This window comes from Hirundo rustica, chromosome 12 (assembly GCF_015227805.2).
Source record: "Hirundo rustica isolate bHirRus1 chromosome 12, bHirRus1.pri.v3, whole genome shotgun sequence".
NCBI classification, from domain to species: Eukaryota; Metazoa; Chordata; class Aves; order Passeriformes; family Hirundinidae; genus Hirundo; species Hirundo rustica.
In genome coordinates, this window is record NC_053461.1 from 11,632,575 (window position 1) to 11,658,455 (window position 25,881).

At 52.0% G+C, this 25,881-nt stretch overlaps 2 protein-coding genes and 1 long non-coding RNA gene across 5 annotated transcripts in view; 2 read left to right on the forward strand and 1 right to left on the reverse strand.

The window, feature by feature from the left end:
- Nucleotides 1-10: 10 nt before the first annotated feature.
- On the reverse strand, nucleotides 11-12,290 carry LHFPL4 (LHFPL tetraspan subfamily member 4). The gene is made up of 4 exons (XM_040076663.2): nucleotides 11,717-12,290; nucleotides 2,295-2,531; nucleotides 2,092-2,108; nucleotides 11-1,791 (listed from the first exon to the last, which is right to left on the reverse strand). Exons 1-4 carry the CDS (start codon nucleotides 12,120-12,122, stop codon nucleotides 1,783-1,785), a joined length of 669 nt encoding a protein of 222 aa, XP_039932597.1. The 5' UTR covers nucleotides 12,123-12,290; the 3' UTR covers nucleotides 11-1,782.
- LOC120758435 (uncharacterized) lies at nucleotides 6,254-8,614 on the forward strand. Its single transcript, XR_005702885.1, has 2 exons — nucleotides 6,254-6,362; nucleotides 6,979-8,614. It is a non-coding gene; the product is annotated as an uncharacterized LOC120758435 (long non-coding RNA).
- Nucleotides 12,291-13,720: 1,430 nt separating the features above from the next.
- The window catches only part of MTMR14 (myotubularin related protein 14), a 31,171-nt gene continuing 19,010 nt past the window's right edge, over nucleotides 13,721-25,881 (forward strand). For 2 of the 3 annotated variants that reach the window (XM_040076472.2, XM_040076473.2), the window contains exons 1-9: nucleotides 13,748-13,881; nucleotides 13,957-14,102; nucleotides 18,276-18,384; nucleotides 19,381-19,456; nucleotides 20,185-20,245; nucleotides 20,803-20,925; nucleotides 21,455-21,528; nucleotides 24,278-24,348; nucleotides 24,936-25,010. In XM_040076472.2, the coding sequence (XP_039932406.1) occupies nucleotides 13,753-13,881; nucleotides 13,957-14,102; nucleotides 18,276-18,384; nucleotides 19,381-19,456; nucleotides 20,185-20,245; nucleotides 20,803-20,925; nucleotides 21,455-21,528; nucleotides 24,278-24,348; nucleotides 24,936-25,010 (864 nt within the window). In that variant the 5' untranslated portion in view covers nucleotides 13,748-13,752. Of the gene's footprint in view, nucleotides 13,882-13,956; nucleotides 14,103-18,275; nucleotides 18,385-19,380; nucleotides 19,457-20,184; nucleotides 20,246-20,802; nucleotides 20,926-21,454; nucleotides 21,529-24,277; nucleotides 24,349-24,935; nucleotides 25,011-25,881 lie in introns of all 3 variants that reach the window. The other variant, XM_040076471.2, reaches the window with a different exon arrangement.

Consider the following 25,881-nt stretch of genomic DNA (forward strand, 5'->3'; position numbering starts at 1 on the left):
TGAGCTCATCTGGTTTGAATTATATTTTTCAATAAGGTTTTGTGAAACACTGTATCAAACTTTGTACTAAAATACAGATATATTACAGCTACTGTATTCCTTTCTCCACTGATTTTCTTGGTTTGTTTTTCCAATTCAGCTGGCAACAGCACTCGCAAGCTGGCAAGGCCCAGGCGCTGCGGGTTCCTGTTGACCTCGTTCTGGGGAACAGCTGTCAGAGGCATGTGGGCACCGCTGGGCTCATGGCTGGTGGAGGGCACTGGCAGGAGTGCTGGTACCCATCCATCCTGGCTGGCTTTGGCTCCCAGATGGTGTTTCGGCACAGCTCCATCCCTCACTGCCACCCCGCAGGGCCTCAGGGCACCACTTACCTGCTCCAGCCAGCCCCCGGTGCCTGGTGAGGTGCTGGGTCCTGCAGAGCCCTTCAATGCCATCCCCCAGCAGCCTCCACACTCCGTGGCCCCATCCCAGGACCGTGGTCCCACTCTGCTCCCTGCTCCCACTCGCCCTGCTCCCTGGCCTTGCCCAGTGCCTGGGTCCAGCCCTGCCAGGGCCCCCACAAGCCCCTGGGGGCCCTGCAAGGAGCCCCAGGTGCTCGCACTGAGACGCGGCCAGGGCCGAGGACTTTATTGCATTGCAAGGGCTGCGGTGACTCAAGCCCCTGTTGCCACGGGAAGCCCACACACGCGCTGGTCTGGCCGGCAGAGCCACAGCCAGGCTGCAGCCACCCGTGCCGGGGTGTCGGCTCTCGGGTGTGCTGTGTGTGGGCCTCGGAGGCCGCCGGACTCAGCGCTGCCCGGAGCAGCGGCCACCGGCCCCCAGCACGCCATCACCGCGGGCCAGCGAGCCAGGGGGCCGGATGAGTACAGGAGCGCTCGGGTACACCCGCCATGCCCAGTGGCAGGGAAAACCTTGCTGTCACCAGTGGAGATAAAGCACCGTATGGGGATGGGGAGGGACGGCGTTTGGCAACAGCCCGCGGCCGGCTCGGGGAGGGGTCTTGGCGGGGGTCTCCTCCTGTGCCCGCCCGGGGGTTTTGCATGTTCAGCTGCTCCCACTTACCAGGGCTTACATTCAACGGCGGCGCGAGTCGGGTGTCCCACGGCCGGCAGCAGCAAGGCCCCTGCGGTCCCCCATGCGGGGAGCGAGCGGCGCCTGCGGCCCCGGCCACGCACCAGGAAACACCGTGTCCTGGGCTGGACTCCCGGGGCGGGGGAGAGGGGGCTCGAGTCACTTTACCCTGTTTAGAGAATATGAACTGACATGTAAAAGTGGGGGCTGGGCCCCATCCCGGCCACCGGGTCCCCCGGCTGTGGAGACAGGATCACGGAGCTGTACAAAATGGGAGTGGGGAGGGGTCCGGGACCCGGAGCAGCCGGCACGGGGCGCCACTGGGTGCGCGTTCGGGTGGGAGGCAGCAGGTCAGGAGTCCTGGGGATGTAGAAATCTGTTAAAAACTCCAAGACTGTTTTTTCCTTGAAACAAAACCGCAGCTGGATTCTGTTCTTGAACAAAGCGGGTTTGAGGCATCCTCCCCCGGCGGCGGCCCACAGGCAGCGGTGGGTACGGAGCTGGCAGGGTGCGTGGGATGGTGGTGCCGGCGTGGACATGGAGGTGGCCGTGGGTGCGGCGGGCGGCTGGCGCATCCCTGGCACGGGCGCCGGGGCCCGGAGGGCGGCGCGGGACGCTGTGTGGCCGCTGGCAGCAAATGAAGGGCAGGACAGGGAGGGAGCGCCCAGGCTGCCGGCCATGGGAAGAGGGTCCTGCTGCGGATGGTCGGCCTTATATCCTCTGCGGGGAGAGCACATTAGGTTGTGGATGGTCTTGGGCAGGTCTCACTGCACCATCATGCTACTTGTATGTGCTAGGCATATGCCCGTCCCCATCCCTGCCACCCTGTCTCTGCTGCCTCCCTTCCCCATTGCCCCAACCCTGCTGCCTGTACAGCCAGGGTCATCCCATCCCATCCCATCCCATCCCATCCCATCCCATCCCATCCCATCCCATCCCAGTCACGCAGACACCCAGTACAGGCACACCCAGAGACACCGCAAAGGAACAGGGGACAGGACAGTGACACTCAAGGCTTACCGCAGTGCCAACAAAATCTGTGGAAACAGAAGAGAGAGAGAGGTCAGGCAGGGCAGAGGCTCAGCAGATCCTTCCCACTCTGCCCAGCCTGGTTTGCCTTGCAGGTGCCAGTTAAGCCCGTGGGACCCTTTGCCAGGCTGCCAGAGGGGCCGAGCCCCCCAGGCTGTTCCCACCCAGGATCCCCCCAGTAGCATGGTGCTCACCTTTGCTCTCTGTCTTGAGCTCCTCGTGCAGCAGGTCGTTCTGCCGATTGCCGAGAACAAAGGCCAGGAAGGAAAGGATAAGGGCGTTGAGGATGCCGATGATGGCCAGGATATAAGCCCAGCGTACGGAGCAGTCGCCCAGGGAGTACTTCCCTGTCTTCTCCCCGCACATGTCCCGTATGGTCTCTGCATCCCAGCCATCGGGAAAGATCATGCAGCCCAGCACCAGGCAGAGCGCTGCAAGAAGGAGAGAAGGGGGAAGCTGGAGTGGCAGTGCTGGGTGCTGAGCCCCCCAGTCAGTACATGAGGGCAGCCCATGTCTGGCAGGGAGCCCACCTTGGCCCCATAACAGCCAGGCAACGTGGCAGGTGACAGCCACCTCTGCCACAGGAGCCCCAGGGGCTGCATTTTTTGCTGTCCCATGCACAAATAGGGACTTCAGACTCGGTTTCTACCAGCATCAGCCACAGGATCAGTGGCTGCCCACGGGCTTTCCTCATCACCACAAGCTCCCTGCATGTGGGCAGGAGCTACCAGTGCATTGCAGGCAGGGATGGTGCCTGCAGAGAGGACTGGCATCCCCAGGAGCCCCCACACCTGACCATCACACAGCCTGCAAGCACCACTCCCAGATGGGTCACCCTCCCAGCAGGCTGCCACCCAGCACTCCATGCTGAGCAAGGAGACATCAGGGAACGAAGGGGTGGAAACGCCAAGACAAAGCCTGTGACTGTCAAGGTAAGGAGATGACTTTTTCTGACTACAGCAAGTACAAAAGCTGCTCACCCCATATCAGCTGGAGAGGCTAAAAATAGTACTGATGTTGGCTGCGGTGCCCTGCAGCTACTTTCGCCCTGAGTTAAGGAAGAGCCAAGAGGCTTGCGCCCATACCAGTAAGAAGTTATCTCTCCATCCCTTACAGCAAACACCCTGCAGGCAGGCAGCTGTTGGTCTAGCATGAGCTTTCTGGGTGCTGGCATGTGTTTTGAACTGCTCTCCCTGGGGAAGGGAAATCCCAGGAGGGAGGGAAGTGCCTGCAGGGCATCACACCAAGAGTAGGTACAGCCCTCTAATCACAAAGAGCTGTACCCAGGAAAAGACAGGGACAAGGAGGGATACTGGCACATGTCACTGCTTGGTCTCTGACTCCTCCACCAACATAGCAAACCTTCTTGGTAAAAGTGTCTTTGTGGACAGTGGCGAGCCCTGTGTGCTGATTTACTGCAATACATAGCCCTGGTGCCACCCCAGCACTACACAGCTGCACAGAGCCAAGCTGGTGTCTCCAGCACATTGTCACCAGGGACTCCCAGCCGAGCACAGCCTGTCTCGGGGAGCTCCCTGCTCACTGGGACTGGGCCAACCTAAAGCCCTGCGAGGAATCAGCACCAATGCCATGCACTGCATGGTAAATGGTGAGGAGCAGCCTGGCCTGCTGCTGACCTGGGCGCCTTGGAATAGGATGGCATTAATTCTGATTAATTTCAGCTGAGGGCCTGAATTAAAGGGGATCAGGTGCAGTAGACCTGTGCCAGGGACTGTTCCTGTGACAGCAGACATGCTAAGAGGATTTTAGGTTGCTCTGAGCTCCTAGTGCAGTGCAGCTGTGAAACAAGCTAAGGGTGTTCTGTGGCAATCCCCAGCAAGGGGATGAGTTTACCCCCATGGCACAGCTCAGGCCGGCACGACTCAGCCTGGAAATGGGCATGGTTGTAAGAGATCTGCTGAAATCACTGAGGAGGAGAAAAGGACAACAGGTACACAGTGAGGCTGGGGAAAGCACAGAAGGCAGCAGCTCCAGCTGCCTGGGTGGTCAGCAGGCCTCAGCAACAGCCACTCTGGGCCCAAAGGAGAAGAGGGCTGGGCCCAAAGTGGTAGGCAAATATGAGTTAAAAAATCAGGCACCAATTTTACCGGCACCAGCAAGGGCTTGGGCAGGCTCCCAGCCTTTGTGCACAGCCCTCAGTCAGTTCTTCACAGGAGCAGAACAGAACAGCAGCATGTGGTTCTGTCCTCGGACTCTGCAGGCATTGGCATGTCCTCTGCACTTCTGAGCTACAATTTGGGGTCCAGGTGGGTCCAGATGCCCAGGTAAAGCAGAAGCCTGCTGAGAACTCATTGCTCTGAGAACACCAAAGCTGTGAGGGTCTCCGAGGACATCTGCAGATCCCAAACATGGCAGGACAGGCAGTGACCCATGAGGCAATGGATTAACATGCTGGAGAGACACAGCACTCATAGAAGACATGAGAGATAGGGTTTAAGGCAAAAGTAGGGTGGCTCAAAAAGATATGGGAGATACTTGTGCAGTGGGTTGCCACAGCACAGTCACGGGACAGGCAGTGATGGCCACTGCCAGGACACTTCCTGGCTCCAGCCTGTGTCTGCCTGTTCTGATCCCTCTTGTCCCCATGTGCCTGCTCTGTACTGCACCAAAGCAAAGGGAGTCTGCGCCCTGTCCCACCGAGCAGCTGCAGGATCTCTGCCCAAGCCCTCACAGCCCATTTGACAGAATTAAACAACAAATTTACTACTGGGCAGAGGCATGTGCCCAAGTTACCACCCATACCCAAATGCCTCTGCCTGAGGGTGACTGGCCTCTTCCCAAAAACCCCTCACTACTCCACAGATCCCTGGGAAATGGCTGAGGTGGGGCTGTGCTACTGAAGGCAGGTCCTCTCCTGGTGAAGAGCAGCTCAGTGCTCTCCTCTTCCCATCTGTCCTACGTGTTCCCAGCAGCCAGCCGAGTCCTCTGGTCTGTCACAAGCAATTCCCTTTTCTGCAAGTCCCCAGGCCACCCAATGTCCTGGAAACACCTTTCCGTGCCTGCAGCAAGGAGTGACTTTGAAGAGCAGAGTAAGAACAAGGAGGGGATCCCCACACAGTCCACGGGCCTTGGTGCTGCCCTCTCCAACAGGTCTGAGGGATGTGGGGTCAGGGCTCTGCCTGCCCGTGCCTCTGCCTGCAGCACCGTTCTGCCAGCACCTACCTCCAAATGCCCCAAGACCCTTTGCAGACCTGCAGGAAAACCTTGGGGTTTGTTTAAAGCAGCCTATTTCTATGCCTTGCAACCACAAGAAAAGCACCAAGTGATGACTCCCAAGAAGACTTATTATTAAAGAGGAAAAAATAACCTAACTCCTGTCCATTTTGCTTTTAATTCCTGTTCTTCTGAGAGTGTGGTGCTAGTCCTCATTGTCAGTGGCACCAAGAATGGCTGGCTGGTCTGTCACACCCCACAGCTGCCATCATTCCCCTAGGCCCTGGGGTCCAACTCTCCTAGAGTTTTCCCAACTGTAAAGACAGTTTTGAGAGCAGGCATTTCAGGGATCACTGGGACAGAGTGTATGTGGAGGGAGGATGATCCGGCTGGGGCTCTGGCCCCACAAAGCTGGCATTTCTTGGCTTGATTTTACACCTGGTTCATGGCTTCTCACTCCTCTGTGCTCCCTTGTCAAGGTCCATTAGAAACAACATGGGCATCTCAAGGGCTTTTGATATCCTCACAAAATAAATTAATTAAAGGGAATGCAATGTTATGGCTCAGGCTGCAACACTGGAGTGAGATTTGAGCAGAAAGAGGAGGCTCCTCCTGGCAAGGTAACATCTCCTGGTACAAGGTGCATTTAGCTAATTTGGACTGCTAGAGTAACCCCCATGTTTGCTGAGTACCACTGCCCCAGTCCTGAATAGCTGTGCCTGCAGGATTAAAATCTGATATTTTTTTTAATTACTTTTTCTGTCTAGTTTAGTCTGCAGGTGTGAGTGAAAACTGGCTTTTACTGCTTCTGCCTGCCATGAGTGGAAGGAGCTCAGGACATGCCCTGCAGCTGAGGTGTGACCGCCCCCAGAGCATCACACCACCACAGAACACACAAACGGGAAGATGTGGGGTAATTGGGTTGGGGAGGGAGGAAACCAGCAATTACTGGGTCTAAAAAGGGCTTTTAAAACCTGGTGTGTGGACAGCACATCCAAAACCCCGGGGAACAAGGGCTGTGCTGTGCTGCTGGGGTCTAGAGTGGCTTCTTCTCACCAGAAAACCTCCCGAGAGCTGAGCACCAAAGGGTAAGAGGACAAAAACAGCCCCCCTTCCTCCCTCTAAAAACTGAAATCCCTCAAAAATAAATCAACACTGAGGGCAGCGTGCTCAGGACGGCGAGCACCGGCCATTTACACAGACACGAGCTCCCTTACGGCGTTTTGCTCCACGGGCTGTTTCTGTGCCAAAAAATCAGCAGGATTCAGAATAGAGTTATGAGTTTGTATGAATCAGAACTGACAGTTACTTTATCCGGAACAACAGTTAAGGGATGTAAGCTCCAGGACACGAGCGGCTCCGAGCCGCCCGCCTCAGCCGCTCCCCGCGAGTACACAGGCACATTAACAGCCGCGACGGGAGGGCTGCGCTGCCGTGCAAACCCCGCGGCTGCTGCTGCTGCTGCTGCTGCGGAGCACACGGCGCTGCACAGATGCAAGGGATGGGCTGTAGCCCGGCTCCTGTCCCCTTTGCAAGACCTGAGTGGCAGGGGAAGAAGAGGGGAATCTTCAGGAAAGCTTTTTTGGGGGGTCCAGAAGACAGTAATTCAGCAAACGCTGAGGGTTTTTGCAGCGTTGTTATTTTTGCTGCAAGGTCAGCAGGTGGAAGTGGTTCATATATGGGCAATATTTCTCCCTTTGACAGAGAAAGGGCTTGAGGATAAACTGCAGAGTCACAGGATAGTTAACGTTGGAAAGGACCTCTGGAGATCATTTAGTCCAACCCTCTGGCTAAGGATCATCTAGAACAGGTGATACAGGAACATGTCCAGATGGGTTTTGAATGACTCCAGAGACAGAGACTCCACAACCTCCCTGGGCAGACTCATGCTCAGCAACTGTGCCAGTTACACTCCAAGCCGGTTTGCAGCAGTGGTATCTGCCTCATATTTTTTCATTAAGAATGTCAATGAATAACTTTTATTTCCATGAAAACAATATTTTGAAACCTCAAAGTCTCTGAAGGGACTTGGGTCTCCAGCAAGTCACAGTCTGGAAGATGAGCCTGTCCTGATGTGGTTCAGCAGAGCCACTGCATTGCTGCCAGAACCAGGGAAGCTTTTGGGGCTGTAGCGCTCACTCGGGCCAGATCCTGCTTTCCCTTGGGGCTGAGGCTCAGCCCGGCAGCTGGCAACAATTCCCTCACTACTCCTCTCCATGGATATAACAAAACCACACCATGCAAGGGGTCACCACTCAGATGGCAGTAAACACAGCTGAGGTGCAGAAGATTGAGCCCTTCTCAGGGATCTGCCTCTGCTCTCAGGCCTTGGAAGGACCCATCCAAGAAGGGAGTGTAGCTCTGAAGGGAGTCTTCCAAAGGAGAAAAGAGCTCAGACGGATATGTACTGCCACATTCTCCATCAGGCACGGTGGCTGGACATGGCACAATCAATGTCAAAATGCCACTGGTAAGGACAAAGCCCAGCCTTAAGGCCAAGAGCATGGTCGCAGGTGGGAAGGCACCCCATGTGTCATGTATCCCTAAGGGAGGGATTGTGAAGATCTCACCACACTGACTGCTGGATCTGGAGCACAGGGAAACACCTTAAAACGTGACCAGTCAATTCTTCCATGTAAGCAGGATGGTGTGCTCAGCTGCCTGCCTCCTTTGACCCTCAACAGACTCTAAGTACAAAACCAAAGACCGCCTGGAAACAACCCTGGACCCACTTGGGGCAATCATCCTTATGGGAGGCACATGGATGCAGCGTCACAGAGGCGGCTGGGCTGTCTTGCAAGGGCATTAACGCTGGGCACCAGGTGAACTTTGTTCAAAGCTTGGCGGTAACTCACAGCTAACTTGTGTTAACTCGCTGTATCTTGTGCTACAGCAGAGTATTGGGGAATCTGAGGAAATGCTCAGGCTCCTGGGTGGCCTGGTAGTGATGTATTCCTATGCTCTGATTTCCTGCAGATGAATCCCAAGCAGGATCATCCTCAGAGCCCATTTCTCTTCAAGTAAGCATCATCCCATGGAACTTACTGAAGGTGCTCCTCCACTGATTTGGAGTACTGGGGCTGCATCAGGTGCTGTCAGTCATACAGTTGTTGACATGCTCGTGTTAAGGGTCCATCTCTGGTTTTATAACAGAAGGATTTAGCAAAATCTCCGTTCTGTGTTACTGGGATTTTGAACAGGGCAGATGGCCACATTTCTATCTGCGATAAAGCAAAGTCTTTCCTCTTAATTAGATCCAGTTTCCTCCTGGGGGGGCAGTGGCTTTTGAGCTGAAGCTTTCTGTCAAGCTCTAATTAAACCCTGCCTTGATTGTTGTCCACTAATTAGACATCGATGATTTAAAGTCGGTTGGGGTTTTTTTGAAAGAGATTCTGAATTCCTCATCCTCCTCCCCCACATTCCTGAGCTTGTTTTTTTTCCCTCTGAAGAGCCCATCCATGCCCACAATCAGCAGCCCTTTACTCTGAACCAGCCATCCCATAGGGATGAGGTGGGGACACCCCTGCCCCATCTCTCTGCCCATCACCTGCCTTACCTGGCTTTCAACAGAGAGACCAAGAGACTTTGGGCTTCACATTTGCCTCTGCCTTAGTAGTGGAAGTCCTTTTTCAGCTAAACCCTCACTGATGCAGGAGGAATGTCCTTTCCTTCTTGGCTCCTCCAAGCTCTCTGCTCTGGCAGAATCCTCCAACCTCCCAGCCTGGTGAATCTCTGAAGTTTGCCTCCATGATGGGCCAGAGCCTGCATCAGGCTATATCCCTGCCCTACCCATAAGATCTGGCCTGTGGTATTCTCTCCGTAGGTCCTGACAGCTCCTTCTCTGTGCACAAAGTAACACATCCACGTCTGGCTGCCTCAGATGTGCCCAGGGAAGCTCAGCCCTGCCAGACAAGACTCTCTCTTGCTGGGACACACCACACCGCCACTGCTGCATCCAGGCCCTCTCCGATGGGAACATCAGCTTGTCCTGTGGGACAGCAGCTCTCTCATGCTGTCCTGTGTCAGGGCAGGGTGGAGGGCCAGTGTCTATTAATGCTGCCTTGGACTTTCCCTGACAGAGAAGCCATGGAGCAGGGCTGCTCTGGGAGAGCTCCAAGCCAAGCTGGGCTGGCTGGGGCCAGAAGAGCCAGCTCATGGCCCCACTGAGCTGAGCACTCATGGTTCTCACAAGTGCAGCTGTAAGCAACACGTGTAACTGCAAGGTGCAAAGTGTGACTAAGGACAATCCCCAAGGCAAGGTGAAGGGTACCCAAAGGTGACAACATCAAAGTGCTGTCATGGCCACCCAAACCTGAGGCAGGATAGGACAGGAGGCACTGGGGAGAAGACCCAGGGCTGCCTCCACTGTAGTGCCCTCTGCCACACAGCTCCCTGTGCAACAGTAGCAGCTGGGCACTCCAAGCCACTTGATTAAGCTGCCGACAATCGGTAGGATTTGGGCTCTGAGCTTGCATTAAACTGGTAAATCTTCAGGATGGGGAAAATTAAAGATGAGGGAATTTCCTGATAAGCCAAGGCAGCTCCAGGTCTGGCTACAGTCTTGATATGGGTGAGGAGAGGTCAGGCTTTCCAGCCCAAGCCAGCTTCAAGGGAAAGAGCTGGGCTAGCTGAAAGGTCCTCACATGGAGGGGCTGTATCCTTCCACAATAAGGACTGGGGCCCTTCTCACAGAGGGGATGAATGGGGTCCTTTCACTAGAAATAAAGGGCACTGTAGGTTCTTCCAGTGGAAGCTCTAGGTCTACTCACACTTAGTATGCAGTGGAGAGTAAGTGTTTGTCTACACCTGGTAAAACTGAGCAGAGAAGGAAGTGAAGGGTCTTGCTACCAATGGAAGCTCAACATCATTCCTCAGGTTCTTTCTCCCAAAAGGACAGACCCTGTGTGAGGACACCTTGGAAGTCTGTGCGTAAGGGGATACTTGGGATCCTTATCAATACAGGCATCAGGTCTCCTTCTGGAGAAAGGTTTGGGTTATTGTACAGGGTCATTTTAAGGAGTGAGTTTGTGAGGGTCTTGGGGTACAATCTAAGTGGAGTTTCATTTGTGGAGGGAGCTAAGGAGGATCTATAGACAGGGTCACTTTTGGGAGGGTTAATTACTAGGCTTGATTGGTCTGGGGAAACATCAAGGTAAATGTATGTTGTTCCTCTGTGGGAAGCACTGAAGCGAGCTGGGAGAGGCCTGTCCTCACAGCCCTTTCATGATGCAGGAGAGCGGGGGCCTGGGCACAATCTGTCTTTAAGGGGGAGCTGAAGGGTGCTTTCACAGGGATGGGGAATCCATGCATGGGCTTCTTCCTGTGGTGGGGTCCCTTTGGGGGCTGAGTGTTCCCCTGAAGTGAGTATCTCTTGGGGACAAACCCATATCTCTGGGGTTGACAGGGAGGCCCCGATGTGGAGTGTGCTGGGGTGTCTGAATCCCCAGGGATTCAGGAGGATGATCCAGTGTGTCCTAGGCCATCTTGTACTTGGTCCTTGCCTCTGTGCAACAGACCCTGTTGAAGGGCATCCCAACGCTGGTCCTTGACTGGGGTGTACAGACGTGTCCCAAGGTGGATCCCTAGCTCAGGATATCCTGAGGTGCTCCAGACTATCCAGATGTTCCAGGGTCACTGCCTGTTTTGGGGTTACCTGAGGTGGGTCCCTGATCCAGCTCTCCCTCTGGCTGTGTCCCAGGGAGATTTATGTTTCCCTGGGGTCAGACCTTGCCTGGGGAATCCCAGGTTCCAATGCCCCAAGCAGGTAACGGCATTCCTGGTGCCAGTGCCTGGTCTGGATGTCCCAGGAAGCCCCAGAGCATCCTGAGGACATTTCTTGGCTGAGAAGATCCTCGGCCTTACAGCGCTTGTACCTGCCCAGCTTCTTTGAGAAATCTCAATGTTCACTGCGGCCAACCTCTGCCTGGGGAGACCTAGGTGCCAGTGCCTAGAGCCAGCACCTGCTCATGGTGCTCTGTCAATGCCAGTGCCTGGCCTGCTTGTCCCAGGAAGTCCTGGGACATCCTAGGGCCAGCTCCTGGCTGGGATGCCCTATGGATACACAGTACCTGTACCCAGGCCAGCTTTCCTAAGCATTCCTTGTGTTCGTTGTGGCCAGGGGATACCAGGGAGGCCTGGGTGCCAGTGTCCCAAACTGGTCCCCATTCCTGCTAATCTGTCAGCATTAGCACCTGGCCTGGGTGTCCCGAGAAACTGCGGGGCTGGATCCTGGAACCACGGCCCTGCAATGTTTGGACTCAGCCCAGCTTCCTTGAGCAATCCTGGTGTTCCCTGTAGCCAGGGACCCCCCCTACCACTGCCGGGGGCTCCCGGGATGTCGCACGCTCAGCGCTGCCCACATTCCCTCCATTCGTTCCCCGCCGCCAGGCCCCGGGGCAGGCCGGTGCTCTCAGCGCCCGCGGTGCCCGGTGCCGGTGAGTACCTGCCAGCAGCTGCATCCAGGCGCAGATCTTGTAGACGGTGGCGGTGTTGCAGAAGAAGAACAGGGCGAAGCAGGTGATGCAGCCCAGCGTCAGCACCATGGAGAGCAGCACGAAGAACGCGGCCGCCTGAAAGGCGCCCGAGGGGATGGTGCTGAAGTCGGTGAAGGAGCCGCGGCACGACAGCTCCCGGCCCGCCAGCCCGCTGCCCACACAGTAGTGGAACAGCCCGAAGTACCCAGGCTTGGGCGTGTTAACGCTGTCGCCCACCCAGTAGGGCTGGATGAAGACCACCACGTTGATGATGGCGAAGCAGATGGTGAAGATGGCCCAGAGCACGCCGATGGCGCGCGAGTTCCGCACGTAGTTGTCATGGTACAGCTTGGAGGCTTCCTGCGAGGGCAGCATCCTGCCGGCCGCCGCTGCCGGAGGGCGGGAGGGGCCGGAGCGGCGGGGAGCCCGCCCGGGGTCGGCGGGGCGGGGGGCCGCGGCCTAAGAGCGCCCGCGGGCTGCCGGGCCCTGCGACACCCGCGCCGCCATCTTGGCTGCCGCCTCTGCGCCCCGCGCGCTCCCGCCGCGCGCGCGCGGCCGTGCGCCCCCCCGCCACTGCGGAGCCGAGGCCAGCCGAGCCCGGGCTCGAGCCCAGCCGAGCCCAGTCCCGTCCCGTCCGGCCCAGCCCAGTCAGAGCCCAGCCGAGCCTGAGACGAACCGAGACCCTCCGAGCCCGCCGAGAGCGGCCCCCGGGGATCGGACCGCTCCGCCTTCGGCTGCGTTCGCCTCGGGCTCGGTTCGGCTCTGGTCGCCTCGCGACGGGCTCGTCTCGGTTCGGCTCGGATCCACTCGGCTTGGCTTGGGTCGGGTCGCTGGGCCCATTCCTCTCCCCTGGTCCGGCAGGACCGTTCTCCGGACCGACCCCGCCCGGGGCAGCGCCGGAGCATGGCTCCGATAAGTGCTGGAAGATCCCCGCGTGGGTGCCTTCGGCCGGAGTGCGCCCGCAGGGAGAGCGTCCATCCTCCCGCACCCTTCACGAGTCCGGGAGAGGCCCGCGGGTCGCGGCGTAGCCCCCCGGACGGGCAGCAGACCTTCCCCACCCTCTTGGCGGGGACGGAGCAAGTAAGTTGCCGGCACTGTGGCTGTGCCCGCTCTGGGGCGTCAGGAGTCTATCCCAAACCTCTGACGGAGCGAGGCCAGGTACACGATTGTGCCAGGTCAGCTGTGGTGACAGGGCTGGGGTACACAGCGTGCACCAGGCTGGGTGTGGTGGATGACTGGGCTGGGGTAAACGGCTATGCCGGTAGTGTCACACAGGCTGTCAGCACTTGTATGCCGGCAGGCACCCTTGCGAAATCCTGCCACTACCTCGTCAGCCTGACACCGGTCCCAAACCCAGCAGAGACCAGACCATGTCGGGCCAGCTTCATTCTCAGGCAGTGAGATGCACCGCGTTAGCTGCAGCTAAGCTCGGCTGTCGTTAAATGCTTGTGAAGATTCACAGCTGATCTGCAAATCAGACAAATGGAGATGAAAAAAAAAAACCATTGTGTTTCCCTGCAAGAGCCAAGGAGCCCCGGCTGGGCACGGGCAGTGCCCGTCACCCTCGGCACGCACAGCCCGAGCTGGCTCCGTGACACTGCCCGCACACAGGAGCAAGTGTCGCCCTCAGGCATGTTCCGGCAGCGATACGGCTCACCCCGCAGCTCCTCTGCCACGGGCTCAATGCGTGCGACCACACTCCGGCAGGGGCTTCTTTAACTAAAACCCGACTCGGGATTCTTTCTTCAGGGCAGCGCCCTGGGCACGCCGGCCAGCGCCACGGTCGGACCCACTCGGCGAGGCCTGACAGCGTTTACCGCATCTCTCTACAGGTCTTAACGCGGGTCCGGAGCGGAGCCCGGTACCCCCGGAGCGAGGCTCGGTACTCCGGGGCGGAGCGCGGCGCGCCCCGATGACGCCGGGAGCGGGCGGAAGGGGCGCGTCGCGGGCGGGCGGAAGCGGCGGGCGGGACGATGGGCCCGAGGCGGCGGTGAGCGGCGCGGGCATGGCGGCGGCGGCGGCCCGCGGCTGCCCCCCGGCGGGCTCCGGGGACCGCGCCCTGGCCGAGCTGCTGCTGGAGTTCTCCCGGGTACAGTACCGCGCCAAGGACGGTGGCGGTGCCGCCGCTGCCAAGGTGAGGGCGCCGGGGCTCGGGGGGCGCGGGGAGCGGGGACCGGCGCGGCGGGCATTGAGCGGTGGCTCTGCGCAGGTGGAGCGGATCGAGCGGCGGTGCCTGGAGCTCTTCGGCCGCGATTATCGCTACAGTGTGATCCCCAACGTGCACGGCGAGGTCTGCGCCCACTACCCGCGGCACATCGTCCTGCTGGAGCGCGAAGCCGGCGCCGGCCGTGACTCGTAAGGCCCCCGGTTCCCGTGTCCCGTCCCGTGCGGCTGACGCCCGGCGGAGTTGTTGTCCCGGGGAGCTTCCGCGCGTGGCGCTCCGGGGCTCCCGCCGGCCGGGGGAAGCCCTGCGGGCTGTGCTGCGCTAATTATAGCCGCTGGTGTCAGCCGCTCCCGGGACTCCCCTCGCTGCCTGCCGGGGCTGCCGACCTCCTGTGGGGCTCCTCCCAGGGCTCTTGAGCCGCCTTGGTGAAAGCTGCCAAGCGGAGCCTGTTACTCGAGGGGTGTGAAGGAAACGGGGGTGTTCCGGAGCAGTGCCGGCTCCGCTGCATGTGGCCCTGAAGTAAACCTGAGCATAGCGTTGGTGATTGTTGTGTTGCGGCTCGCCTGAAGGCTCAAGGTTGGGAGCAAGTGTGTGTGATGCTCTCCTTGTCTCGATGAAGTGCCTGTGGTCTTGCAGCAAGGCCTCTGATGTGGGAAATTTTAGTCTGCAAATCATCTCGGGGTAGGGGGTCTAGGCAGATATTTCTGTCATTCCAGACAAGGTTCCAGGTTATTTTGTCTCTCCCCACCGTGGTGAACAGGTCAGTGGGCACTGAGGTTTAGTGAGCTAACTGAAATGCTTGTTCAGTTTGGTGCACATCTGAGCCAGCACATCTCTGGACTTTGACCCACAAGCTGAGGATCACGCTGGTCTCGCTTCTGGCTGAGTATGAGCTGCTCCTTCCAGCTCCAACCACAGCCTCTCTTTTTTCTTTTTCTTTCAACAAAACGTAGTGCAGTTTTTCAGTCTTGACTGTGTGTCCATGACAAGAGTAATGTGTTCAAAAGGAGGGTCAACAAGTCCTTCTCACATGTCCAGCTGCATTGCCTGAGGAAAGAAAACCATCAGCTGCCATGCTGGCATGTAGGCTGGGTGCTGTAGGAGGGGATCTTTGGAAACCAGCCACAACTGACTGCCAGGTGGGAGAGTTTCTGCCTAACAGTTGGATGAGATTAGAAAAGATTAAACCCCTTGCTGCAAAAACCAGGAAACTGAAGTTTGAAGCTGTTAAATGTAACTAGGGGAAACTTTAGGGAAGAGAAACTGGATGCTTCTGCTTTTCATGCTCTTGCAGGAGGAAAGGATGCTGAATTTTTTTGACAGGTATTCAAAACAAGAGTACTTACACTTGGTGCCCCATTTTCTTCTATGAACTTTGCAAGCCAACAGTGACAATTAACTGTATTTATACTGATTATTGGCAAGTTTTAATTTACTGTCTCAAAGAGAGTCTCAAAAACAGACTATGCTTCATCATCATTCTCCTGATTACAGGGTGATGATTTTTTTAAAAGTCACCAAGTGATTTTTAGACAAATGCAGCTTTTAGTTTAATCATTTGACTCCTATGGAATAATTATGAAATAGAGAGCATTGCACGTTTTGTGTAACAGAAGACAAGAACCTCTTCCAGAGAGCGGGACACTCCATCTAGGACCGAGTGTCTTTGGCTGCCTCTTGTGGAACCACAGAATGGTTTGAGTTGGAAGGGACCTTAAAGATCATCCAGTTCTGACCCCCAGTGCCATGGGCAGGTACACCTTCCACTAGATCAGGTGCTGAGGGCCCCATCCAACCTGGCCTTGAATGCTTCTGCTTCTGGTTTTATCTTTGTAATGTTTTTAGTCAGATGGTAAGATCTACGTGAAGCTTCACGCCTCTGAGAATACTGAGGTGCTTTGGAAGCAGTTTTCACATGTACAAGTTCTTTGCTGTACCATCATGTCTGCCAGTACAGCTGCTTCTGGGGCCATGTGGGGAAACAGCAAAAAAAATTATATTTTTAACCCAAATCAGTTCTGTAGCTGGGCAGCTGGGGGAAGAAAGGACATTGCTTGGTCAAAGTTTGCTAACATTACTCTGAAATCCAGGCAGGCGCAGGAGGGATTCTGTGTGTTTTGAGCCTTTTTCTTTAGATTTTACTCCCATATATGCTGCATTTAATCACTAGTTCCTGTAAAAACATTACATCTGTTCTTCAGAGCAGCTTCCCCCTTGCTATAGGAGTCTTGATACAACCGTGTTTGTTTACCACGTTGATCTCTTGCATTACTGAGGGTGGTTATTGGAATGAGAAAATGTGAGAGCCTTATTTTGAAGCACAGCCATGACTAATGGCTGAGAGAGTCTCTCCAGTGTGTGTGCAGGCTTCCCCAGGAGCAGGTGTGGTGTGCCTGGGAGAGGGGCTTATCCTTCCATATCCCCAGCGGGGTGCTGGGCTTCCTGCTCATTCCATGTGCTGGGCTCCTGCCAAGCTGCTCAGTCTCATTCCCAAGTGCTGCAGAAACTTCTCCAGGGATGTGCAGTGAGTGAAACCTGTTGTTCTGTCTTAGCTCCTGGAGAGGTGCTTCTCTTATAATTTCTGATTTTCCAGGTGCTTCATTTTTGCTGACTCTTGTCTTCTGGACTTGGAAGAAGTGCCATGGAGCTATTTTGGTAACACTGTATTTAAGTTCTTGTTTCCCTCCATACTTGCTTTTGCTAAGGAATCATAAGGGGAACTGGAGCAGAGTGCAGGATATGATATATCTCTTAATTGTATGCATTAGTTTAAAAACAGCCCCACAACCAGATCTGGTATTGAATTCTGGTATATGTCAAAGGTCTTTGGAGATGGACAGCAAAATAATTGTATATGCAGGAAAACACGAGAAAACTTAAACCACCACCAAGAATTCTGAGAACCAAATGATCCTTAAAAAAAAAAAAGAAAAAGGGTTTGAAAGTCTTGTTTTTTGTTTCTCTGTTTTCACTGCAGGTTCGATTTCCATTTTAATAATAGATTATTTTTTTTAATCCTTCCTTCCAGCAGCTGCTGGTACATTGCTCCACACTCTTGATTCTGAAGTTTAGCAACTTTCATTAACTTCCATCATAAAGATAATAATTTGTTCTTAGGCCAGTGTTTGAGTGGCCAGTGTCCTTCACATCAGAGTTCTTCTCCTCCTCCGTTGTACTCTTCTTCACCCTGATGCACATATTGCTGTGCATCTGCTTATCTTCATCTGCTCTTCCCATCAGACCCTGGTGGTTTCTGTTGCAGCATAGACTGTCCTTTGGCCATCCTATTCATCTTCCTGTGCCTTTTCAGGCAGAGGTGGGTCACTAGAATCAGATGCTTTATCTCGGCTGAGAGCCTGTGCTCTGCACGGTAATGCTGGTACTTCTGCATCTCTCTAGGGAATTTCCCATGATCTTATTTTTCCCCCTTTTCAGATTTACCATGTTGATAATGTGTTAGCATCCAGGGATCAGGCAGTTCATCTGGCTCTTCTACCGTGCTCCATTACTGGAAAGGGCTAACTGGAAATTCTTGTTAATCATCTCCAGGTGCATAGCCATGCAGTTTTGTATGTCCAGGCTTCACCTGGTTTCTAATATATCTCTCTGGATGCTTCTCCAATTCCAAATCTAGTCCTCTCTGCATTGACAGTTCCTCCTGGAGGTCTGTGTGAGTTTGGATTCCTGTCAAGCGTGGGCTGATACTTGGACAAACTGGAGCAATTCTAACACGTTTCTAAAATGTCTCCCGGTATGAAACACAATTCCGTTTTAACTTCGACAAGAAAACCAAATGAAATGTAGTTCTGCAGATGCAGCTGACATTAGTCTAAGTACCCTGCTCAACCCACTAGCTGATTTAGTTGTTTAATTACCTGGCAACACAAATGCTTGAGTATCATGGAGTGTTCAAGATTTGATTTTCTATTATATTTCTTTTTTTTTTTTTGCAAAACTATCACTCTGATAGTGATTTCATTGTGATGGTAGTGCTGAGCTGCTTTTGAATCGAAAGGTGATAGGAAGGAAAACAGAACATGCATTTTGTAGATACTGGTTGTCCTTCCCTAATAATCCACGTGTTAGTCTCTGGCAGACCCTACCGATGGTGCTCCTGTTGCCAGTTCCTGATGGTGCTGTCATGTACTGTGCATTGATCTTTCAAAATAAAGAAAAGGAGTCAGAAAAGTGTCCAAATATGTTGTACAGCAGCAGAAGCAATTCTCAAAGAAGTGGTTTCATGCTTACTAACTTCAGAGCTGACTTCTCGGGAAAGGGATGGGATTGCAGGGTGTCTGTGGCAGTTTTGCTGAAAGACATGTGAGAAGATGCACTGTGTACTGACCTGAATCTCTGCCCACTAGGTATGAGAGCACTGTGCAGGTTGGCAAACTGCAGGACCTCATCAACCGGAGTAAGATGGCCAGGTGTAGAGGACGCTTTGTTTGCCCAGTCATTCTGTACAAGGGAAAGGTAAAGCGTCACGGGTTACCTGTCTTTACTGAGAAAATGACCTTTCTCTCTGCCATTTGAACTGTGCAGCCACGTCTTCAGTCACTTGTCACTTTTCCAAATGGTATAAAAATCTGTGCTTAGGTCCAAGCAGGCAGCCTGTAGTAGCAGGTAGCATTTGCTGTCTAGGCTGCATAAGCTATGAGCACTTCAGGCTGTTCTCTCCAACCAAGTCATGAGCCTTGCACCAAAGAGCTAACTTTTTTCCTCCTATGTATGTCTCTTCTGAAGTCCTTAAGATATTTGGCGTTTCAGAGGGGAAAGATAATTATTGTCCCTGTTTGTCCCTTACTCTTCCCAGAAGCTCCCTTTGGGTAACTTTCCTCTCTTCAGAGAAGTTTGCTTTGTTCCCTGGGGACGCAAGATTGCATAAATGGTCTTATGAATGTGTGTGCTTGTCTGCAAGGGAATCTGTAGGAAAGTGAAATTAGATCCATTTTTATGTGAATAACTTAAACTGTGTTGAAGCCCTGTAGGAATAGTCTCATTTAGAATTTAGCTTAATTCAGTTTTCTTAGTTGAATTTAGAAACATCGTATGAATAGCAAAATCATACCTGTGACAGTTTTAATCTAGCTTGATTGAAGCCATTGTGAGCTGTGTCTGCTGACCTTTTTCTGCAGGAGTCAACTGCCCAGAGTCTTCTTGGGACCATCCATAATCTCATCCAGAGAAATGTGGAAATTAGGCTCAAGCAGGGTATTAACAGAGCATGTGTTGCTAACTTGTCAGGAGATGACTGTATTAATGCATTGCAGAACTGGAGATGAAAATATGATTATAAATCTAGCTACAGATAAAGGCACTTGGGAGTTTGCTGAACCAGGGTTGCAGGGCAGACAGCTGAGAGCTGATAGCTGTAGGTACCAACCCTTTCTATGTAACCTGACAGTAAAATAGGCGTGATAAGGGAAAGACTCCTGGAGCCTATGTGATTAATAAAAAATCTTTCTCCAGCATATTTGCAGATCAGCAACACTGGCTGGCTGGGGAGAGCTTTATGGGCGCACTGGCTACAACTATATCTTCTCTGGTGAGTGAGGAACCATTTGTCACTGTCTGCATGGTGAGGCTGGTCAGTGCTGGGACAGAGACCTACATATGAGGCCAAGCTCTTCTCCAGAGCGGTGAGAGCTCTAGCATGGGCTGCTTGTATCAGGCTTAGCATAACTGAGTGAAGACTGAAAGCTCCTGTCCCATTTCTAAGTGGTGTACTACAGGACAGTGCCACAGCTTGTAAGAACCTCAGTGGCAAAAAGAACTTGAGGTCGAAAGGTAAGTTACAGGAAACATGTAGATAAATAAAGGCATCCCAAAGAATTCAGGGTACCAATTCCCAAACATTGGGGATGGGAATAATGGAGGAAAGAGGATTAGAACTTGCTGTTGCTTGACTAATCATTGAGAATCAATGCTGCTAATGGTGAGATATACTGGACTCCAGGGAAAGCTCTTCAGGGTAGGAGTGGGTGTCTATAGTGTGGGAGCTGAAGCTTAGCTTAGCAAAGCACTGCATACCATTTTTGAGGTGTCCTCTGGCTGTCAAGTCATGGGTTTGACCTGTCCAGATACTTTGCAATGACAAGGAAAGGGTGAGCTACATTAGAAAACAAGATTTTCAGGAAGAGGAAGTGTGGGGAACCACATTTAGGTGTGAAGAGAAGGCACCAAACCATGACCTTTCCGCTTGTGTACATATCTTGTCAGACTGGGGATTGAGTTGGTTTACAGAAGCTTCAGTTCTTAATGCCTTTCTTGCAGGAGGTTCTGATGATGCTTGGGCAGATGCAGAAGACATTTCTGAGGAAGACTCTGCGCTTAGGTTTGTATGCATCATTGGGATGAGGAAAAGGGAGTTTGGACATAAACTGGCTGGCTCAGCCACTCAATTCTGTGCTTTTCTGGTTTGGGTTTTGGGCATAGGCTTGAGACGCATCTCCAGGCTCAGGGTCTTGGTTTTCTTGCTTTTGGAAAAGAGTCTTGAGTATTAATGGCTGGCTGAACCTAGTGGAGCTGAAGCCTGTTAATCTATTGCCAGAGGGAAGGTCTGGAAACAGGAGTATGTAGAGCCATTAAAAAAGGTATTTGAAGGGCACAGCTGTGTTTATTTCATCAAAAAGTACATCTCCAGGCAGTAGAAATTGTGTTGCACCTTATGTGTTTGTTGCAGGACGGAGTGAGATGTGGGAAGGGACCATGAACACAAAGCTTGCAGTGTCAGTTTGCAGAGTCTGACTCAGACCTGTGGAGACAAGGCTCGTGCTGTGCTGCTTATGGCTAGAAATGGTTCAGGGAAGAACTGCGGCTCAGCTGGGAAGAATCAGACTCAACTTGGTCAATCTTCCATGCTCACCTTGCTTGCCTTGTTCTGTCTTGCAGAAATGCAGATTCCCAGCTGTTTGACAAGGTCAGAGGGCACGACATCAAGCTGCTTCGATACCTGTCTGTCCGATACATCTGTGACCTGATGGTGGAAAACAAGAAGGTGAAATTTGGCTTGAAGTGAGTCTGGGTTCGTTTGTTTTTGTGCAGGCTTTGGTTTGCAGCTAGTGTAGCCCTTACATGTGAATTGCTGTCAGGCGTGCACTCAGCACCCTGGAAGCAGTCCCTGGAAGAATTCTCCAGCAGGATAGGTTAATTGATGCTGTAAAAAAACCCTCAAGGTTTTAGGCCACAGAAAACTGTATCAATGGGCAATATGGCTGGTTTTATCTGTCTTCTGCACAGAAGTCTGAGTGGCTTTTTCCCTGTAGAGCTTATAGTAACAAGACAATCATCCCTTCACAAGGGAGACAGCAAAGGAGCCCTCTGTGCATAGGAACAGAGGGAGATGTTTCTCCTACTTATCTCAGAGAAAAGCTTTAGTGATTTTGGGCTGTGCCTATTTATGTGGATGTGTTGAGTAAGTTCTACCCCTGCTCACTACTGAGTCAAGTCATAGTGCAGGGAGATGCAACAGGTGGTTTTTTGGGTGCTAGTGTCTGTGTGAAAAACGCTCTGTAAATATCTGCTGTTCTCTTGTCCTGTGCAGTGTGACATCTTCTGAGAAGGTGGACAAAGCTCAACGTTACGCTGATTTCACGCTTCTCTCCATCCCATATCCAGGTACAGGAATGCTCTCTAGAGGGATTCACAAGGGACAGGTGACAATCTGTTTCTGGGGACTGGGAAATAACTCTCTGTGTGTGTATGTAAATGACCATGACTTGCTGAATGCTGTGTTCCCTCTGGAGAAAAACTCCTTTAAACAGAGAACAGTGCAATGAACCTGGATGCTCTGGCAGTGAGTCAGCATTAGGCACTCTTTGAGGTGGCAGAATAAATTCTCATCGGTCCTTATTAATTCACGCACGGAGGAGAAGTCCCAGAAGTGGAGCTGGTTAAGATGGCCTTTAACATCTCTGTAACTCCAAACTACTACTTGATGCAAAATATATATCTTGTTCTCTGTTATGTAAAAGCCCAATTCTTAAGGGTAATTTGTAGTCTAGTGTTCCAGAGCTCCATTGTAAGAAATCCTCAGTGCTTGTAGAACAGTTCACCTGAGCCTGCAGTGTACGACAGAGGCAGCCCTTTGCAGCCTGTCTCCCTGGCTATATCCATCCCTGTGCCTAGCAACCACTGCTGGGTCACTTGCACTCTTACAGATGAACTGAATATTCCTGCCTGCCTGCTGATGTCAGGCTTGGCGACAGGATCAGATGAGAGGCTGCTGTGCTTGAGGTCTGTCTGCAGACTCTTCTTTCTCCCTAGTGCACAAAGAAAGGGAGAGGAGAAAAAACCAAAACCCAGCAAAACTCTGGTGGATGATCCAGACCCAGACTTTTCCTTGATTGCTAGTTGTTGCTCTTAAACAATTTGTTAAAGGTGCATTTCCTTTTAAATAGAAATTAGTGACAATTCAAAGAAGCTGCATGAAGATTTCTATCGAGTTTGCCATGCAGGTTGCCAAAATGTACAGAAATAAGATTATTACTGGTTTCCGTAGTACATAGCACAGATAAATGTTGCTGCTGCACACATCACCAGACTTGGAACGTGATGAAGGCTGTGTACACAGGTCTTCTGTAGGGCTGTAAGGAATGAAGAAGTGACTCTAGAGTTAAGCTGCAGAGTTGTTTCTGTATGGGGATCTGCATATGGTAAGCAATATTATTCGGTGATGGTCCTTTGTCTTCTGCCCTCTGGGAGAGCTGCTTTCTTTTAGCAGCTCTTCACTGTCACGCTAGAGATAAACCTTACAAAACTGCAAATGCTCTCTAAAGATGTTGCCTGATTTCAGCGGTGCTGGTCCATGGGGGAATGTTGTCATTCTGTTAAATCTAAGGCATACACATCTAAGGATCAGCAAGCCCTCTAGTGACTGGCCAAATGCTGTGATACATTCTTATTGATGTTTCCAGCACTGCACTGAAAGAATTTCTGTTTTGTAATTTGTTTCTGAAGTTATTCTGAGATCCTATTGCCTTAGGTGAGCAAGGCAGTGTCCAAACAGTCATAGAATTGTTTTGGTTGGAAAACACCTTTAAGATCATTGAGTCCAATTGCTAACTCAGAGCTGCCCAGTCCCCTGCTAAACCATGTCCCTGAGTGCCACATCTAACTGTCTTTTAAATGCCTCCAGGGCTGGTGACTCCACTCCTTGCTGAGGGTGCACTTGATCAATAGATATTAAACAGCTCTGGACCCAGTACTGAACCTGGGGAACACCTCAAAACTTGGGGACCAGACACCAACTGGATTTAACTCCATTCACCACCACTCTTTGGGCTCAACCATCCAGACAGATTTTACCAAGCAAGGAGTAAAAACTGTCTGTAAAAGACTTGAGTGAAAAGAGTTAAAATGGGGTATCTGTGGAAGCTTTTGCTATTTGTGGATGCCACCAGTTATGCCATAATCCCCCATTCTTCGCATGAAATCATTGTTTAATTGGAGTTAAATCTCAACTGACAGACTGTGTCCTGACTGCATATTTGAGGATTAGTCCTATCGTTGCGCAAAGATTATTTTCTTGTTTGTTTTTTTGCCACTGAATTTACTAGTGCCTCGTGGGGTGGGAATCACTCTCCATGTTCTGTGCCTGGCACAGAGCTGTCTGGGTGGCAGGGGTACTGTGGCACTGCTGAGGTGTACCCAGCACACTGGGAGAGGTGTTTTGTGTAGCCTGCAGGCAGCCGCAGTGCTAATGGCGCTGCTCAGCTGTGACTAAGTGACTGCAGCTCGCAGCAGAGACTTCAAATAGTTGTTTGACAAAAGCTGAGCCAAAGGACACACTTCAGGAGGGAAGGGCTTGGAGGACAGCTTGGAAGGGGTTATGTACCCCCTTCCTTCAGGTGGGGTAAATCCTATGCTTGAAAGAGAAGACATAAATGTGAGAGAAATCACAGCCACCTCTGAGAGAGCTTGTTACCTGCAGCAGATGCCCTGTGAAAGTTGGCTTTCCCCAGGGCTCTGCCAACACCTTCTTTTGGTGGTTCCTTCTCACTCAGCATGTCAAGCTGATCCCTTAGATCTGTGCAAAAGTCCATGGCCTTGCAAAACATAGCTCCTTGGTGAAACCTTTTGTTCAGGAATAAATTAAATCAGTCCCTCAAGCTCCCCGTTTGCTGTATTTGGAGTTTGCCCTTTGCTGTGTGAGTGTCTGTACTGCTAAGTGCCCTGGGCTGTTGTTGCTGGAGGCCATGCTGCACAGTGTACTGAGGATTACTGCTCTTCTCTTCCCACAGGCAGCAATTTTGGTTGGTTTGGATTTCTGGAGCCTGGGGTTGCCAGCTCTCCTAGTCCCACAGGGCACTTCACTTGTTAGATACTAGTTAGCTGAATTGTTGTTCATTATCTCCTTTTCTTGCAGGCTGTGAATTTTTTAAGGACTACAAAGACCGAGATTATACAGCAGAAGGTCTCATATTTAACTGGAAACAGGTATTACAGAATGGAGAGCTGTGTGTTTTACTGGGTTTAAATTTTGCCTCTCAGTCCCTCGGTGATGGTGTGTATGTAATGTGCCTATTACTGATCACAAGGAGGAAATCAACAAGACAAACAAAACAGATAGGGAATGTACTAAATTACTGGTTGTAAAATTCATATGTAAAATAAACTAGTCATTATCCTGAAGTCTAGGATGCTTGATCTCTCATGGAAGGTGTGGATTGCTCCCACTTTGGAATTCTGACCTTATTGATAGCCTTGGTTCTCAGTTCTTTCTCCATATTCTGTCTCCTCTTGAGGGGATGGTTGAGTGGGGCAGTCTTACAGAAATTCAGAGATTAACATGCCCAGCTTTCACTGCTGGGAGCACATAAAAGCTCCTCTTGTCCATTAGTCTTTCCAAGAGCCTGAGTTTATTCTTACATCTTCAGGATTTTGCATCCAAAAATCCTTTGCTGAGATGTTTTCATCTCATGCATCATTTGGCATTTCTTGTTTTGTTTTGTTTTGTTTTTCTGGAACTCACTCCCTTCAAGTCATGACTTTACTCTGACCAACTGTGTCTGTGTTTTTTACAGGACTATGTAGATGCTCCATTAAGTATCCCAGTCTCTCTGACCCAATCTCTGAATATTGATTGGAGCGAGTACCAGGTGAGCAAAGTGGCTGTCTCTGTGGGAGGTCAGGGATGTATTCAGGAAGAATTAGGAGATACTTGAAATCTGACTTGCTCCTATTGCTGTAATCTGGCTCATTTCATAGCATCCCAGTGGGGACAGAGCTGCTTGACAGTTCAGAACAGCAGTGGGAATCCTGTACCCAAAAGCTCCGTGGCTTGCTGTGCCCCGAGGCAGCTGACTGTAAAGTCAAACCTTTTTCTGTAGCTTTTGAAAATTTACAGTCCATTAGGGAGATAGGTTGCTAACAAAGGTAAGGAAATGGAAAGCAGTGTTACCTGTTCTCAGTCTCAGCTTGACACGGACCTGCCCTGGGCAGACTGCCTTGGCTGTGGGAAGTCTTGAGAGAGGTCAGCCTTCTCTGTGAGCAGAGCCAAGGGATTTGGCACTTCTTCATGGGTATGCAAGGTGCCTCCCTCCGGGAGAGGAGTACAGAATCATAACTGACCACTCCTTATTATGGACAGCATGGCAAACAGTAATTGAACTCTTCTGTTTGCTCGAGCTTCAAAATCTACCTTTTTTCACACCAGGGAGTATCACCTTATACTACTAATTAGTATGCTCCATTTCACACATCAGTGGGTCTATCAGGTTTTGTGGGGATTGACTGTGCTGGAGCATGTCCTCTTACTGTACCCTGTGGCTGGAAGCACCACAGAACCATCAGAGCTCTTTGTGCTGGGCCAGTGTTTGTTGTCAGTGATGTAAATACTGTTTAAGTGCCAGCATAAGCAGAATCACGGAAAAGTTGAAGCAGAACTAATAGCATTACAGCTTGTGTATGGCTAGAAACCTGTTCACTAGAATACTGAGCAGCCAGTATTTTTAAAATGATATTAAAAAT